The 17023-nt window shown below is 39.0% G+C and overlaps 1 protein-coding gene across 5 annotated transcripts in view; it reads right to left on the minus strand.

The window, feature by feature from the left end:
* Nucleotides 1–17023, minus strand: part of CDC123 (cell division cycle 123) — a 60947-nt gene that overhangs the window by 11122 nt on the left and 32802 nt on the right. For 4 of the 5 annotated variants that reach the window (XM_040451438.1, XM_040451436.1, XM_040451441.1 and 1 more), the window contains 4 exons: nucleotides 9529–9577; nucleotides 5138–5213; nucleotides 3371–3493; nucleotides 1848–1876 (listed from right to left, as the gene is read on the minus strand). In XM_040451438.1, the coding sequence (XP_040307372.1) occupies nucleotides 1848–1876; nucleotides 3371–3493; nucleotides 5138–5213; nucleotides 9529–9577 (277 nt within the window). The remainder of the gene's footprint in view (nucleotides 1–1847; nucleotides 1877–3370; nucleotides 3494–5137; nucleotides 5214–9528; nucleotides 9578–17023) is intronic. The other variant, XM_040451439.1, reaches the window with a different exon arrangement.

Consider the following 17023-nt stretch of genomic DNA (forward strand, 5'->3'; position numbering starts at 1 on the left):
TGTCAGGATGTTTATACTAGCATGCTTCTCACATGAAAAACACACAACTACTTTCAGTTCTATTAGATCACAGCAGTAATTACTTCTGTATACGTGTCCAACTTCAGTTAAGACGTTTATATAACTCTTTCACCAAATTACACATTTGCAACCTTCTACCGCTATTGAATCAAAGCAGATCTTGACATTTGCCAGGGAAATATGGAGACCGTGGCAAATTCTAAATTTTTAAATGCCATTAAATATAACTGCATCAAAATATAATTGCTTCAGTTTTAATATGTGTGAAATGAGAACAAGTGATACATACCTCATAGGGTACATACGGATAACCTAAATTAAATACAAAGTTCTTCTCAGCTGCTCATCAGGGTAACAGGCTAGGTTTACTCACTAATTGATTTGATCCTGCCTGCTACCAGGCCAATTCCCTGGAATGTTTAAGCCTTGAAGATAAGCTGCTTGTAGGTCAGGGGATCACCTTGTTGGAAGCTTCTCGTTAGAAACATGGCATCAGACAGTCCAGGCTCTCTATAAATGTTGGCTACGTGAGTGATTATGTGGCCAGTGTGTATCTATCCGTTAGAAGCAGAGGGAGGACCAGAGCCTGGGCCCCTATCAGCTCCAATTTCTATCCATTCCATCACACCAGCCTCCTGCCCTTTCTCTAAGGTTTCTTTCCACTAAACAGAAAGTGTGAGTAACATCCCTCTTCCTTACCAAGTCTCAAATGATAATTCCTCTTTCTTTTTCTTAATTTTTTTTATGTTTATTTATTTTTGACAGAGAGAGAGAGAGAGAGAGAGACAGAGCATGGGCAGGGGGAGGGGCAGAGAGAGAGGGAGACACAGAATCCGAGGCAGACTCCAGGCTCTGAGCTGTCAGCACAGAGCCCGACGCTGGGCTCAAACTCACAGACCGCAAGATCATGACTTGAGCCGAAGTTGGACGCTCAACCGACTGAGCCACCCAGGCGCCCTGATAATTTCTCCTTCTAACTCTTAATAGATGTTATCACCCTTGAAGACAGGTGAAAACAGAGGAAGTGATGTCTTTTGGCTAAACAGAGGCAAGTCAACATTTAATAGTTATTTTGAGACACGACCATATGGGCCATTTCCTTGGATCCAACAAATGATTCAAAGGTTATCGCAAGCATCACGGCAGTGAAGCTGATACGAGCTTGGAGAGGGAGTGAGAAATAGGCGGGTAACATTTGGAAAACATATGGTCACATATTCGGAAAACACACCTGCTGTCTTCTCAACAGCTTAGTAAATAAGCACTAATCGCAGGATGTTTAGTGACCCAAATTTCTTTGAAAAGATGGCATGTCTTGATAAGGAAATCTCTGCTGTAAAATGTACGAAGTCAGGTTTTTGTTTTCTTTTTCATTACACAAGTTTCCATCACTTGGAAGATTTAAAGAATACACTAATCCTCATCTTCACTCTAAAGATATAAGCGATTCCAATCATGCTAAGTGTCTTTCAGCTGACTAAAAATAATTATCTAAGTATCAAAGGAAAACTTCCTGGCCACATTTAAGGGCACAAACTGAACTTTTTAAGTAGGCCTGGACCACTGACAAAAGGGGAAAGCGGGATATAAGGCAGCCATTTAGCCATCTCCGAAATTAATAATCCCTAAACTTGTGATGCAAAATTACTGAAGACACTATGTCTCCAAACGTTAAGTATGTGTTCAAGGAGATTCTTGAGCACTGTGAATTTCCAACACCTTAGCTGGTTTGAGAAAATAGTTTTTGAGCAGTGGGCCCTCTACATGCATAACGGCCATGTACTCTGTACTCTGACTTTAAAGCATGTCAGAGAGCTGTTACTTACCCTACTGTCTCTATATACATCGAACACAACTGTAAAAGAGAAAAAATTCAAGGTTAACAATGAACTGCTATTTTCATGATCTGAGTCTCCTTTTGAAAATTAAAATGCATATTTTTATTACTCAAATAGCAGAATTGAAGTGCATTGGGAACTTCATGCTTCTTAGTATCAAAACCTTCAAACATGATAAAGTAGCCTACAATGTTTTATTTGTATCATTTTGTTTTCCTTTTGTCTACCCTCAGCCATAATCTTTTCATACAGTTGACCATTAAATAATGTGGAGGCTAGGGGTGCTGACTTCCCCAAAACTTAACTATTAACAGCCTACTGGTGACCCAAATCCTTAACATAAATAGTCGGTTAACATGTATTTCATATATATATATATATATATATATATATATATATATATACACACACACATATATATGTATATATATATATATATAAAATATAAAATACTGCATTCTTACAATAAAGAGAAAAAATGCTAGTAAAATCATAAGAAAAATATATTTAGAGCCCTATATTGTATGTATCAGGAAAAAATCTGCATCAAGTGGGCTCATGTAGTTCAAACCTGTGTTATTTAAAGGTCAACTATAGGGGCGCCTGGGTGGCGCAGTCGGTTGAGCGTCCGACTTCAGCCAGGTCACGATCTCGCGATCCGTGAGTTCGAGCCCCGCGTCGGGCTCTGGGCTGATGGCCCAGAGCCTGGAGCCTGTTTCCGATTCTGTGTCTCCCTCTCTCTCTGCCCTTCCCCCGTTCATGCTCTGTCTCTCTCTGTCCCCAAAATAAATAAACGTTGAAAAAAAAAATTAAAATCATATCTGCCATAGAACACGGACTTGGCAAGTGAAAAAATATAAATCAGAGCAGATGGAATTTTAAGATCCGTGAAAACTCTTATACACCATGTGCTTTCTTAAAAAACAAGTCACAAATGTTTACTTTGTAACTGGTGCTGTCTGATAATTCAAATTAAAAAATCTAGAAAGGTAGGTCAGTCAACTAATTCAGTCTGAAAAACAGAAGCATTTTGCTCTCTGTAGACAGCCCTTTAAAATGAATAATAAAACATGTACAGAGAGAGAACTATCTCCGTATTAAAAAGTGACTCTGATTAAATCAGGTAAAATCAACACGCAAACCATCAGCAATACCGAAGAGCCTTAAAGCAAAATGCTGAAAATACAGTGTTTTGAATCCAGTTTTAAAATATGAGCCACCATGAGGGGCGCCTGGGTGGCTCAGTTGGTTGGGCGTCCGACTCCAGGTCAGGTCATGATTTCACACTCTGTTGAGTTCGAGCCCCACATCGGGCTCTGTGCTGACAGCTCAGAGCCTGGAGCCTGCTTTGGATTCTGTGTCTCCCTCTCTCTCTGCCCCTCCCCTGCTCACGCTCTATCAAAAAATGAATAAACGTTGAAAAAAAAATTTTTTTTTAAATATGAGCCACCACGAAATAAGGTTCAATAACATCATGTACTTCATTTCACTGGGTCAATAAAAATACTCACAGTCTTCATCTAAGAATTTGTACTGTATGTGTTTCTTGAAAAAGTCTTGTATGCATCTGCAAATCTCTTCCTTTTGTTTAGAAATATGATCATAGTACTGTGTATAGTCCCTTTGAGAAATACCTGACAAGAAAAATATTTTATATCCATTATCATATAACATTCTTTTCAAAAACACCAAAATGTGATTTAAACCTCTTTTTGAGAGAAGCATTAAAGTAGACCAGGTGAATAATGCATTATACATGATTCAGCATTTTATATAAATATAAAACTTATCAGTTGTAAAAACTTACCCATTCAAGGAGTTGTATCTAAGCTGCATATCATGCATTCTTACTTTAGAAATAGTATTTTTATTTAGTACAATGGAAAGAACTCAGTCATAAATACGTTCATAATGTAAAAAATGAAAGAGGCGGTTTTAAACCTCTGCTTCTTTGATTTTTTTCTATCAAACTCTCTACAAATTAGTATTCTTTCCCACTTTTCTTTGGGACACTTAAAATATCCCATAGGTCTTCCGTGTTCATATTGTATTTCATAGAAACTGGCTATTCTTCTTGCTCATACATGCTACCCTGCCTTCACAAGCCTGAGGTTTCAAGCCATGGAAAAGTAAACATTCCTTTCTTCAGAGTTACTTGCTGATTTTATTCCAAATACGCTAAAGGGATTATTGTAAAAACTCTCTCAGTTTGCTCTAGGCCTAGGAAAAAGTTTTCTGCTCTGAAAGAAGGGTTTCCACCCAATTTCTTAATCACATGCCAAGATGACTGCCTTCTTTAGCTGGATTTGTACTGCAGTTTTTCCGGGACTATCTAACAATATGATAAATTCAGACACCCCAAGTTACTTTTAGGTAAATTAACAGATGTCAACATCACATTCACTACATAAGAGTGCTGATTCGACTCTAAATCGCACATTTCTTGGCTAAAGACAAGTTTCACTTCATGGAAAACATGCAAAGACAAAAAAAAAAAAAACAAAAGAAATTATCTTCAATACTTAACGTGAATACATCACAGCAAACAAAATAATAATCTGACAGGAAGAAAACGGGTGGTTTTTAGAGTAATGCACTTACTTGTCCACATATTTCCTCTGGTTAGAATAATAAACACTGCTCCAATAATAGAAATAAAGATCCCAAAACTTGGCTTTTTATGATGCTTAAAATAAGCAGTGTGTTGCTAGTAATACTTAGGAAAGTCCCAAGGAGAAAGCAGGTAATATGGTACATATCCTAAATTGGGGATGGTCAAGACCATCACTTTCATCTCCAGAATCCAGACAGCCATAATTAATGGACAAGATTCTTTTTGTGGAAACTGAATATGGCATCAGGGTCATTATCAATATAGCATTCCAGTGAGTTAGTACCAATTGATTAGAAGTAGCATCAGAAATATACACTGATTTATTACCCTGTCCTAATTACTAGAAATTCACTTTCATCAAAAGCTTGTCTTCTTGGGGTGCCTGACTGGCTCAGTCCGAGAGGCACGTGACTCTGGATCTTGGGGTCGTACGTTTAAGCTCCACGTTGGGTGGAGAGATTACTAAAAATAAATAAACTTTAGGGACGCCTGGCTGGCTCAGTTGGTAGAACATGCAACTCTTGATCTCGGGGGTCATGAGTTCAAGCCCCATGTGTGGTGTAGTTTACTTAACACAAAATTTTTTTAAAAATTAAAATAAAAAAATAAGCTTAAAAAAAAAAAAAAAAGGCTTGTCTTCTTTCAATGGGTAAAAAAAACTCACCAATAAGCTTGTTTTCCTTTACAAAACATCTGAACTCAGCCCCCGGAATTAATTCACACCATTTTCGAAGAACAAGCTGTAGACAAAGGAAAAATGTAACAAAACTATGTAACAAGGGAATGTTTACTGGTCTAACAGACAATTTTATGTCAAAAGTATATCTTAACAATTGCCATTATCAAATAGTTTGGGGAAAAGAAGGCATCATTTCACTCATATGTGGATTTTAAGAAACAAAACAGATGAACACAGGGAGGGGGGCGGGGAAGAGAGAGGGGAAGGAAAACCATACCAGACTCTTAACAACAGAGAACAAACTGAGGGTTGCTGGAGGGGAGGTGTGTGTGTCGGGGAGGGGGCTGGCGAGGGGATGGGCTAAATGGGACATGGGCATTAAGGAGGGCACTAGGGATGAGCACTGGGTGTTGTATGTAGTAAGTGATGAATCACTGAATTCTACTCCTGAAACCAGTATCACACTATATGTTAACTAACTAGAGCTTAAATAAAAATTTAAAAAATAATAATTACAAGACTTGCATTTTGAAGACAGACCTCCAAATATCATGTGACAACACTTTTCCCTGTGTATCTTTTCATTTATCATAAAATTATAACATTTACTTAATAAATATGCTGCTCAAATTTTTAAAAATGGCATCATAAACCATTCTCATCATGAGACGAAGGGGACAGATCTATTAATTCAGTAAGTGGGGGAAGCACTATTGAAACTGTTTATGACAAAACGCATCTCTGTCACTTACTCATCACTCTGAGAACTCTGACATGATATACATATCCAAGGATGAAGTCGAACCCTACCATCATTGTGTACAGCTGCCCTGTAATTCGTACGTTCTTCACCCCTTTAAGTATATCAAAAAAATAAAACGATTTCCGAGTCATCTACCTTAGCAACATTGTGTACGATGCTGATAAAATTATTATGATTTATCACTAAAACTCCCTATAACCCTCCCATGATTTTCCCACTACTTTAAAGTAAAACAATTCTACCAATGGCCCAAGTCATAAATGGGTTCTACTACCATAATTATTTAACGTGTATAAATTCTCATATACTATTGAATTGCTACAATTTTATAAATAGGATAGTTGACAAATGCATGCTTCTGAGCCTTTCTTTGGAAAAGACTAGCCCTGTTTCTGTGAAGTATTAATTCTAACAAGTGGCCAGTGCCTCCAGGCTCCCTTTTCCTGGCACACACTTAGCATACACGTCTTTGCCCTTTAGGACCTAAGAGATGGAACCTGAATTCTTCTAAGCCTCATTCCTGGAATTCCCTCCAGTGGGCCCAGTATTCCCCCTTCCCATATCCTGTGCTCCCAGTTTCTTGTACCTAACATTCTAGAGTAAGCCTATGCATACCAAGCTGTACTGTGATAATCTGATACAGGTCTCTTTTCCTTCCTAACTAGCAACTTCCCTAAGGGCCAGGAACTGGGTCTTACTCATCTTATGTCCCCAGCACAAGAATGTAATAACTAACAGGTGTTTAAGGAATGTTATAAAGTAAAACAGCAAATATATAGGATAAACAGCCACTAAAAATCCTGATATAAAAAAATAGCTACTGAACTGGAAAAATGTTCACACTAACTGAAAAAAAAAATGATATGCAAAGTAATGAAGACAGTGTATATATACACAGATATACACATCTCAATAAAAGGGAAGTTAAATGTCAAAATGCTAATACTGAGGATATGTTCAGGTGGTAAATTCTGCATAATTTCTTATACTTTTAAATTTTTGATAGTAAATTCCTTTTCTTAAAAAAAATCTACATTGTTAAAATATGTCTAAGATTTTAAAATGCACTGATTTCAATTTTCATTATTGTGAGCTCTTGGTCAAGCTTCTTACGTGCCGTATGTTTAAAATAGAAATGAATTGGGGTGCCTGGGTGGCTCAGTCGGTTAAGCGTCCGACTTCGGCTCAGGTCACGATCTCACGGTCCGTGAGTTCGAGCCCCGCGTCGGGCTCTGGGCTGGTGGCTCAGAGCCTGGAGCCTGCTTCCGATTCTGTGTCTCCCTCTCTCTCTGCCCCTCCCCCATTCATGCTCTGTCTCTCTCTGTCTCAAAAATAAATAAAGGTTAAAAAAAAAAAATAGAAATGAATTATTAAATGAAGAACCCCAAACTAAAAAATTACACTGCTCTCATCTATTAAAAGCTGATAGTGGGGCAACGGAGTGACTCAGTCAGTAAAGCACCAGATTTCAGCTCAGGTCATGATCTCACAGTCTGCGAGTTCCAGCCCCACATGGGACTCTGCGCTGTCAGCACAGAGCCTGCTTGGGATTCTCTCTTCTCCCCACCTACTCTCTCTCAAAATACCAAAAAAAAAAACAAAAAAAAAAAACAACAAAAACTGATACTGCCAAATATAGTTTTTTAGAGCTATAGTAATATTTACTTAAGCAACAAAGAAATAAGCAATTGCTATAAACATTAATTTTGGGAAGAATTTGCATAATGTTTACTAAAACGTTTTGGACAGGTAGCACATATACTATAGTCAGTTAAAAAATTACATGGCGGGGGCGCCTGGGTGGCTCAGACCGTTGAGCATCCGACTTCGGCTCAGGTCATAATCTCGCAGTTCGTGGGTTCAAGCCCCGCGTCAGACTCTGTGCTGACTGCTCAGAGCCTGGAGCCTGCTTCTGGTTCTGTGTCTGCCTCTCTCTGTCCCTCCCCTGCTCATGCTCTGTCTGTCTCTGTCTCTCAACAATAAATAAATGTTAAAAAAGAAAACACAAAAAACCATGAGGGTAAAAGAATTCTCCTCCCACCTCCCACCACCGTGCAAGACCATACAGTCCCTCTGTCTTCCTCCTCAGAGGTAATCAGTGCTGTCAATTTCTCACACATCTTTACAGAAGTAATCTATGAATACAGGAGCATGGAGTACACGTACATATCTTTTTAAATATACACAAAAGGAATACACGACTATCCAGGATTCTGCTTACAACTTTTTTCATTTTAATTATTCTAGTATTACTTTCCTGAGCTTTTAAAACTGACTTTTAAATGCTGTGCCTTAACATGATGATAGGATATTCCCAAAAAAACCAATAAAAGCACAAATAGCTGGGGAAATGAATCTTGGGGACAGAAGATGACATCTCAACAAAGATCATGCCTCAGGGCAGACTAGAGAAACGATCTTTGTCACTGTGTTTTCAAGCACCAAGTAATAAGATACAGCAGGTGTTTAATAGATGTTTGTTCAATGAAACAAGAGACAAGAATATAATATGTGCACAGAAATAATGTTATAAAAATGTTTAATGATTTGGGAAAATGCTCATACTGTGCTATTAAGCCAAAAAACCCTCACTAATGGTACATAAAAAAAGCTCCATTACAAGTACTAAGAGATCCAGTTCAGTGGCCTAGGTAAATAGTAAATTATTCCACACCATGACATGATCACAGAAGATACATCAATATATGCTTTAACTGTATCAAGTGATACAGTGAGTCAATGGACAAGTTTTGAAAGCACATGTGTACAAAAGTGAGCGGAAGCAAACAGACAATGAAGAATTTTTTTAAAAGACCAGTGAACTGATTCTAATTGGTGTCATAAATCCCCAAATGCAAATGGTTTGCAATTATGGAGCAGGCTGGCTACTCTCTTCAACAAATTACAAGCTATCAAAGTTTTCAAAAGTATTACATTTTGACAAGCCAAGTGCAGGAAGAACCAGGAGTGATGATAATAAGCAAGAGCCTATCAGGCATGTAGCTGAAACCTGGAGTCAGGATTTCAAAGAAAAGTATGTTCCAGATTCACTAGTGACAGCTGATGTTGGGATGGGCATGGGTGGGGGGTGTAAAATACTCTCAAACTAGGAAAATACAGAATATAAATTTGGTTTTGCTATGTCTGAATTCTCACTGCTACTTCTAATAACATTTTCACTATCCTTTCTTACTTCTGCATGTAATTTGCAAAATGAATCAACAACACAAAAATAAAAAGGGCCACTGGGCCTAAATAGTAAAATGATGATCACTATTTTTCTTCATATATCAGGTTAAAAAGCTTACCCAGGTTAAGCTACATGGTGGGTACAAAGCTATTTGTGTTGTTACAAAATATGTACATTCTATAGTATATATATATATATATATATATATATATATATACACACACACATACATATACACTTTGTATGCATGTGTGTATATATTTGTATGTATTTTTCATAAATTTAAAAATTCAGTGCTTCTAGATTGCCAGAGAAATTGATCCAAAAAAATTTATTCATTCTGCTTAAGAATAAATAGCAATTTTCAAAACATCTTCATCTAAGATTATCAATTTCATCAAAATTAAAAAAACAAATCCTTACCTCATATTCTATACAAGGATCTGGAGAATCATCAGTACAATGAATAAATCTTTAAGAGAAAAAAAAGGCAATTGAATCTTTTTTATGGTGCCAGTTTATGTACACACATTACTTACATTCAATGTGAGAGTAGGTTTTACTAGAAGCATCCAGAAACAGGAGGCTAATTCAAATCCAATAAACCTTTATTAAGCACTATCGAACATCAGACGTTAGCCGAGGCACTCTGAGATGTTATTTCACTAGTCTTCAAAACAACCGTATAAGCGTTACTTCCATTTTTCGGTCAAGAAAAACAAAGAAAGTTAGACCCAGAAAAGACCAAATTTAGTGACCAAGCCAGGACTACAACTCAGATTATCTGAAGATAGATTCCAAATGAAGGCAGGACAGCACTGAGGTTTTACAATACTCATTGCCTTCTTTTTTATGGCTAAACCAGAAGTCTACTTCTCTGTTGACATCAACTCTACCATCTAAAGCCAAAGTTATAATCTAACCCTTCCACTGCATGCCATTTAAAAAAATACTTGATAGAACTACTCATTCCTTAAGTAAACTGCTTTCCACTCTAAAAATCCTCCATTTCATGAACAATTTTTCAGGTATTAAATGCCTTTATTAAATACCTCCCTATGCCAAGGTCTGGCCAGACACCAGGAATGCTAAAATCACTTAAGTCCCCTGTTCTTTAGGAGGTTAGTCTAATGGGGAACGCCTAACAAGTAGACAAAGAACTTAAAACACTGGAAGTAAAAATAAAAATACTCTGGCAGCATAAAGGAAAAATGGATTAGCTCTCCATTGTATAGGGAGGAGGGAGGTCAGGAAAGCTTCAGTCAGCAGGAAGGGAAGGTCCACATTTAAGGCAGAGGGAAGCATGTGCTAAAGCAGGACGAGAAATGAGAACGGCCATGCAGAATGTGGAGAACTACTGCAGATGGGCCCTGATGGGAGAGCAGAATGCAAGGGGAGAACTGCCAAAAGATGGGCTTAGACCTCGCGCACCGCTGGTGGGCATGCAAGCTGGCACAGCCTCTATGGAAAACCGTATGGAAGGTATTCACAAAATTAAAAGTAGAACTACCATATGACCTAGTAGTCCCACTACTGGGTATTTACGCAAAGAAAAACACAACACTAATTCAAAAAGAGATTCACGCACCCCTATGTTTATTGCAGCATTACTTACAACAGCCAAGATAAGGAAGCAGCCTAAGTGTTCACAGAGAGGTGAATGGATAAAGAAGATACGAGGCTTGAGTTAAACAAAAGCAAAAACAGACTCATATAAGAAATAGACTCATAAATACAGAGAACAAGCTGATGGTTGCCAGAGGGGAGGGCAGTAGGGGGGCAGGCAAAAAGTGAAGGGGACTGGGAGATCCAGGTTTCCAGTTAGAGAATAAATCCCAGGGATAAAAGGCACAACAAAGGGAATCTAGTCAGTGGGACTGTAACAGCGCTGTATGGGGACAGACGGTAGCTACACGTATGGTCAGCAAACCATAAAACAGAGACTTGGTAAATCACTGTTTCACACCCGAAACTAATGTAACGTTGTGTCAACTATACTTCAATTAAAAAAAAAAAAAAAGATGAGGCTGGAGAGAAATTTGGGATAGGGAGGAGCATTCAGATTGTGAAGGCTCTTGTCTCCCTAGGGAGGCTGTACTTCATTATACAGACAACGGGGCGCTCCAAGTTTCTAAACGCAGGAGGGCTTTCACTGTGGCAGCGGTACTGGATAGCCTGTGGGGGGGAGTGGCAAGTAGGGAGGCTGAGAACCAGTTAGAAGGCTCCGTCCGATAGCCCTGGGGAGAGATGAGGGTCTAGCAGGGAAGGAGGAAAGCACGATGTAAAGATAATCAGGAGGCAAAGCCAACATGGCCTGGTGCCCTGGTGGAAGTGAGGGGTGAGGGAGAAAGAGGTCGGGATGACTGAGGTCATCAATGACTGGCTGGCAGGTGATGGGAATGCCATTCACTGAGACCGGAAGAAAAGCAGCTGACAGGTGAGAGAACGATGGAAGGGAACTATGTTTGCATGTGGAGAGCTGGAGACATCCGGGAGAACCGCACAGAGACGTCTAGGAAGCAACTGGAAATTAAGAAACTCAAAGAGAAGGAGGAATTGGAGACAATTATCTGGAGGTGATCCCACGGATGTAAGAGATAAAGCTGAGAAGTAAATGGAAGGGATCACCTCAGGCACATGACAGAACCTTGGAGAATACTAACAAAGAGTGAGCAAAACTTGTGGTGGAGAGACACTGTTATTAAAAAAACAACAACAAACACAAAACAAAACACCACGCAAACAAAACAGAAAATACTTTTAAAGATCTCTTTAAAAGAAAAAAAAAAACCTCTTTTAAGCAATTTAAAGTAAAATTGAGTTTCCAAAGATTTTAGGGGGCACCTGGGTGGCTCAGTAGGTTAAGTGACCGACTTCAGCTCAGGTCATGATCTCGCAGTTCGTGAGTTCGAGCCCCGCATTGGGCTCTGTGCTGACAGCTTGGAGCCTGGAGCCTGCTTGGGATTCTGTGTCTGCCTCACTCTCCCTCCCTCTCTCTCTCTCCCTCTCTCTCTCTCTCTCTCTCTCTGCCCCTCCCCCACTCACACTCAAGCGCACGCGCGTGCTCTCTCTCTCAAAAATGAACATTAAAAAAAAATTTTTTTTTGAACATTTATTTATTTTTGGGACAGAGAGAGACAGAGCATGAACGGGGGAGGGGCAGAGAGAGAGAGGGAGACACAGAATCAGAAACAGGCTCCAGGCTCTGAGCCATCAGCCCAGAGCCTGACGCGGGGCTCGAACTCACGGACCGTGAGATCGTGACCTGGCTGAAGTCGGACGCTTAACCGACTGCGCCACCCAGGCGCCCCAAAAAAAAAATTTTTTTAAACAAAAGCTTTTAAATTTCCCTGAACATTCGATTAGGTTGGAATTCTCTGTAATCATTTGTGACCTATACTCCAAACAGTAACAATTCTAATTTATTTGGCTGGCTGAGGTCCTCAGAAAAAAACTTTTATCCCCACTAACAACTGGGCATCGGTTGATAAAATCTGAATTACAAAGAAAAGTACACTCAATGTGCTTTGTTAAAAAGTAGTGGGTTTTCCCTGTATTCTTGAATGGGCACCAAAGGAAGGATCTTACATTTACTATCTCATTTAATCCTTTCAAAAGTTCTGTGAGAAAGTGCTATTAATACCCACATTTATCACATGAGGACACCAAGGCTCTGAAAGGTGAGAGATCAAGCTGGTGGTAGGGAGGGTATGAAACCCTTGTCCAGCTGCTGCTGAAGCTCACAGATTTCAGCAAAAAGAAACAAACAAACAAAACCACAACAAAATACCACAAATACCAGATGCATCTAAATAAAAGTCTTTGACCATCTTTTTTAATAGTCCACAATAGTCCATAATAAACTTTTCTTCATTTCAAAAGATCCCTCACTTTTTCTTCCTAGTTTAACAGTCTAAACATTTTAATTAGTAAAAAGTTGCTAATTATTTTATGAATTCTATCATAAAAATTCCTTTTATCCTTAAAACATTTTCCATTTATCCTTAAAACATATATATCTATACACTTTAATTTTACCTTCTAATTTTAAGAATTAAAACATACATAAAAATACAAAGTATACATGTATTGCTTTTATAAGAAACCAATTCAAGTTTACAAGTTAATAATTTACATTTTGGAACATATACAAATATGGAATTGTCATGTGGTACACCTGAAATATAACGTTATGTCCATTCTATTTCAATAGAAAAAAAGTTAATATTTTGGCTTCCAACTAACCAATAGTTCATTATCATGTTAAAATTGAACTGACTGCCTGTCTTTTCTTAATGTAAATGTATCTACAACATACAGGGAGATGAAAGGAGAGAGATGACAAAGGACAAAATAACAGGGTATTATCTTAATGGTTAGTCTAGTCACAGAACTAGGACCATCTGTATTTTTGAAATGTGACTTTAATCGTGTGGGTGGCATACTTTTTATATGTCGGGTAACAGAGGATAGTTATTAATATTCTATAAAGAACAGGGTAGATTAAGGTTCTATATCTACCTATTTTTAAAACACTACAGGAAACCCAAAAGGCCCAATTCCAAAATCCAGATATTCATTGTTGAATATTTTTAATGCTTCAATATTCCTACAAATACTGATTTCACTTGGTTAATCCTCATATTGCTACTTCAAAACAGATACACATTTTATTTTTTTAATTTTTATTTTAGAGAGAGAATGAGTGAGCGGGAGAATGGTAGAGGGAGGGGGAAGGAGGGAGAGAGCGAGAGTGAGAGCGAGAGAGAATCTCAACCAAGTTCCAATCTCAGGGCAGAGCATGACGCGGGGCTCGATCCCATGACCCTGGGATCATGACCCGAGCCCAAATCAAGAGTCAGACACTCAACCCACTGAGCCACCCAGAGGTCCCAAAACAGGTATACATTTTAAAACATATTTGCATTCTCCCATCTTGGAACATTATTTAAGTGTTGATTGGTTTAGCATTTAATGTTATTTTAAAAACCTGACTAGTTTCAAAAGGTAGAAATGAGAACGTCTGTGGTATGTGGGATTACTGTAGAAGGCTTTTTCATATTAAGATGATTAACCAAATGGTCGGGTACAGACCCTACAAGAGCAGAGAGCAGAGCCAGTCAATAATAACATTTACAGGAGCTCAGCTGAAATACTGCAAAGAACGCTGTGTGTGAATATTTAGATTCCATTTACATTCTGGAGAAGGCAGGTTTAAAAGAGTAAAATGAGTAAGATAATTACAGTACTAACAACACTGGAATTTTTACAATCCTTCTATGTAAATTAACAAACCTAAAACTTGTTCTACGAGTATTGATTCTTTTTATGAGTGTAAGTAATTAAAACATGTCATTTACATTATCTTTGAGACTTCTGCTTTTAAATTCATACAGCTCTACTTCCTCTTGCCTGTCTAGTTTGGGGGCCTGGTGTGCTGTTTCCTCAAGTAGCTCCGTATTTTTGCTGAAAGCACCCATCTGGTGCAGCTCAGTTCTCTGAGGGTCCCCCTGAGGCCTGGGTTGACAAAGTCTTTCCAGAGCAAGTTGTGTTTGCATCTTCTAGGTGCCTCAAGGGTAAAATGATTCAGGGACTGACTTTTACCTTAATGTCTTAGTTTGGGAGAGCTCCAACCAGACAGGTGGTTTAAATTTGTACTCCAAGTTCCTTGTGAGGTAGAGGCCTGAGGTCTCAACACTTTAAAATGCAAAACCCAAAGCGCAAGGAGTTTCAGTTCTGCCTCCTGGTCTCTGTGCCAGTGGATGAACTGTTTTCTAGTTCATCCTTTACTGGAGGTGCAATAGGGTCTCTTTTCCAGAACTTTACTTCATTTTGGCTAAATGCTCGGCCTCCAGTCCCAGTAAGGGATTAAAAGTTATGTCCCTTATCAGTTCTGGTAACCGTCCCTAAAAGGCTTATCTACCTAAGCATCTGATTTTCCATACTCCTTCCATTTCTTGCATCTGGGATTGCCGTTTGTTTCTTGTGAATTCAGCTGTGCCTTACATTTTTGTGTCGTAGCTCATATCTTATCTAGGATTTTTAGATACTTGTAACAAAACATTTTTCAAGTTATCTTAGCCTGTTACTTAGGCAGAACCAGAAATTAATGATCAGTTTCTTAAAGTTCTTTTATAACTACAAATAAGAACATTCTGAATCGCATTTGAAGATCTGCCAATCTGACCAGCCTAGCTATATTAGATTAGCACTTAATAGCCATTTTCAGATACACTTATGACCATGTTGGTTTTTAAAAATTTTTTTCCTGGGTGTGGGGAATAAGCTTAGGAATTCCCTGAGCCTGCAGCGATGGGTTAACAAGGCATAAAGAATTAGAAAGCCACAGGGTGTACACACCCAAGTTTGGGTAAACAAGATTAGGTAAAGGCAAAGGCCCCCAGTACAGGTAAAGCGGGACAAAGGCCCCCAGTATAGGACAAAGGTATAGGAACAGGGAATCTCAGGATGAAGACATCCATGATGAGGTAAACAAGATTAGGTATTCAGGGTGGTAACACCCCCCCCCCCCCCAATTTAGTACAATAGCAGAAAGCTGCTTTCACGGGAAGGAAGGACCATATTAGGTAAACAGGTAAATAGGGCTATGGACCCCTGCGGGGCGAAGTTTCCCAGGGCGGAGCTAGTTAGCAAAAGAAAGGTGCCTTGCTGACCCTGAGGTAGCAATCTCCGTCTTTCTTGTCTCCTAGGCCAGTTTAAGTAAACAGAGGTGGGGCCTCAAATCCGCTGTAAACAACCTTCTGCCCCACGCCAGGATTTTGTTTTGTATTGACCCAAACCCCCTTTCCCTCAGGCCCAGCCAGGAGTTAAAGTTCGGGATTTCCTTGTCTTTGTGCACGTCCATAACTATGTTTGTAAGCCTTCTGATCCTAATAAAAATGGAGCAAGGACCCTTACTCGGGGCTCTTGTCTCCTCTGGGACATTAGCCTCTCTCACATTTTTAATCCTGCCCCCGCTTTCTTGCTGGATCAGAGAGAACTCTAGACCCAGAGTCCACGACACCTGGGTTAGTATTTTAACTTGGGTAATTTCTTTGATTGAAATTTTCAACAAGGTAACAAGAGAAAGTAGTACTGAACTCCCTGCTTTACAGTCTGGATAGAAAGGAGGCCCCTGTACTGAATTACAATTACAGTTCCTCTAGCTCGCCATTAAAACTCTGAAGTAAACACAAATGTTAGTAAGGATGAACACTGCATTACCTACAATGGGAATTACAAAATAAAAAGAATTCTCAATATACAAAAATAAAGATTTTACTTTGGGAAAAAGCAACAAAACCTAAAGGCCTATTCTGATGAAAGCTACTATGAAATTATGCCAGTGTATTTTTAATATATTTTGAAATTAGTTAACAAGAAGTTTTCAAAGAAATGTTCTAGAGCCGAATTTGTAAAAAAGAAAGAAGGGGCGCCTGGGTGGCTCAGTCAGTTAAGTGTCCAGCGTCCGACTTCAGCTCAGGTCATGATCTCACAGTCCATGAGTTCCAGCCCCGAGACGGGCTCTGTGCTGACAGCTCAGAGCCTGGAGCCTGCTTCGGATTCTGTGTCTCCCTCTCTCTCTGCCCCTCCCCTGCTCATGCTCGGTCTCTGTCTCAAAAATAAATAAAAACATTAAAAAAATTTTTTTTTAAAAGAAAGGAAATAAAAGGTAGGTCCTAGCCCCAAACTGCAGGGACTGTGCTTGGCCAGCACTGATGACTGGCAGGCAGAGGGCCATCTTTTTTGTCTTTCACTTCTACTCAAGCTACTGCCCACATCATTCCCTCGACTTAAACAAGGTTGCATTTTCTATCGGCCAAGAGGTCTTAGTGTAACAGGCTTATTCATCATGCCCTAAACATCATGTCCTAAACAAGTCTTAAGATGGACATACTTTTTTTCTGTTAACTTCCTA

This window comes from Herpailurus yagouaroundi, unplaced genomic scaffold, assembly GCF_014898765.1.
Source record: "Herpailurus yagouaroundi ecotype Mexico unplaced genomic scaffold, PumYag 203, whole genome shotgun sequence".
NCBI classification, from domain to species: domain Eukaryota; kingdom Metazoa; phylum Chordata; class Mammalia; order Carnivora; family Felidae; genus Herpailurus; species Herpailurus yagouaroundi.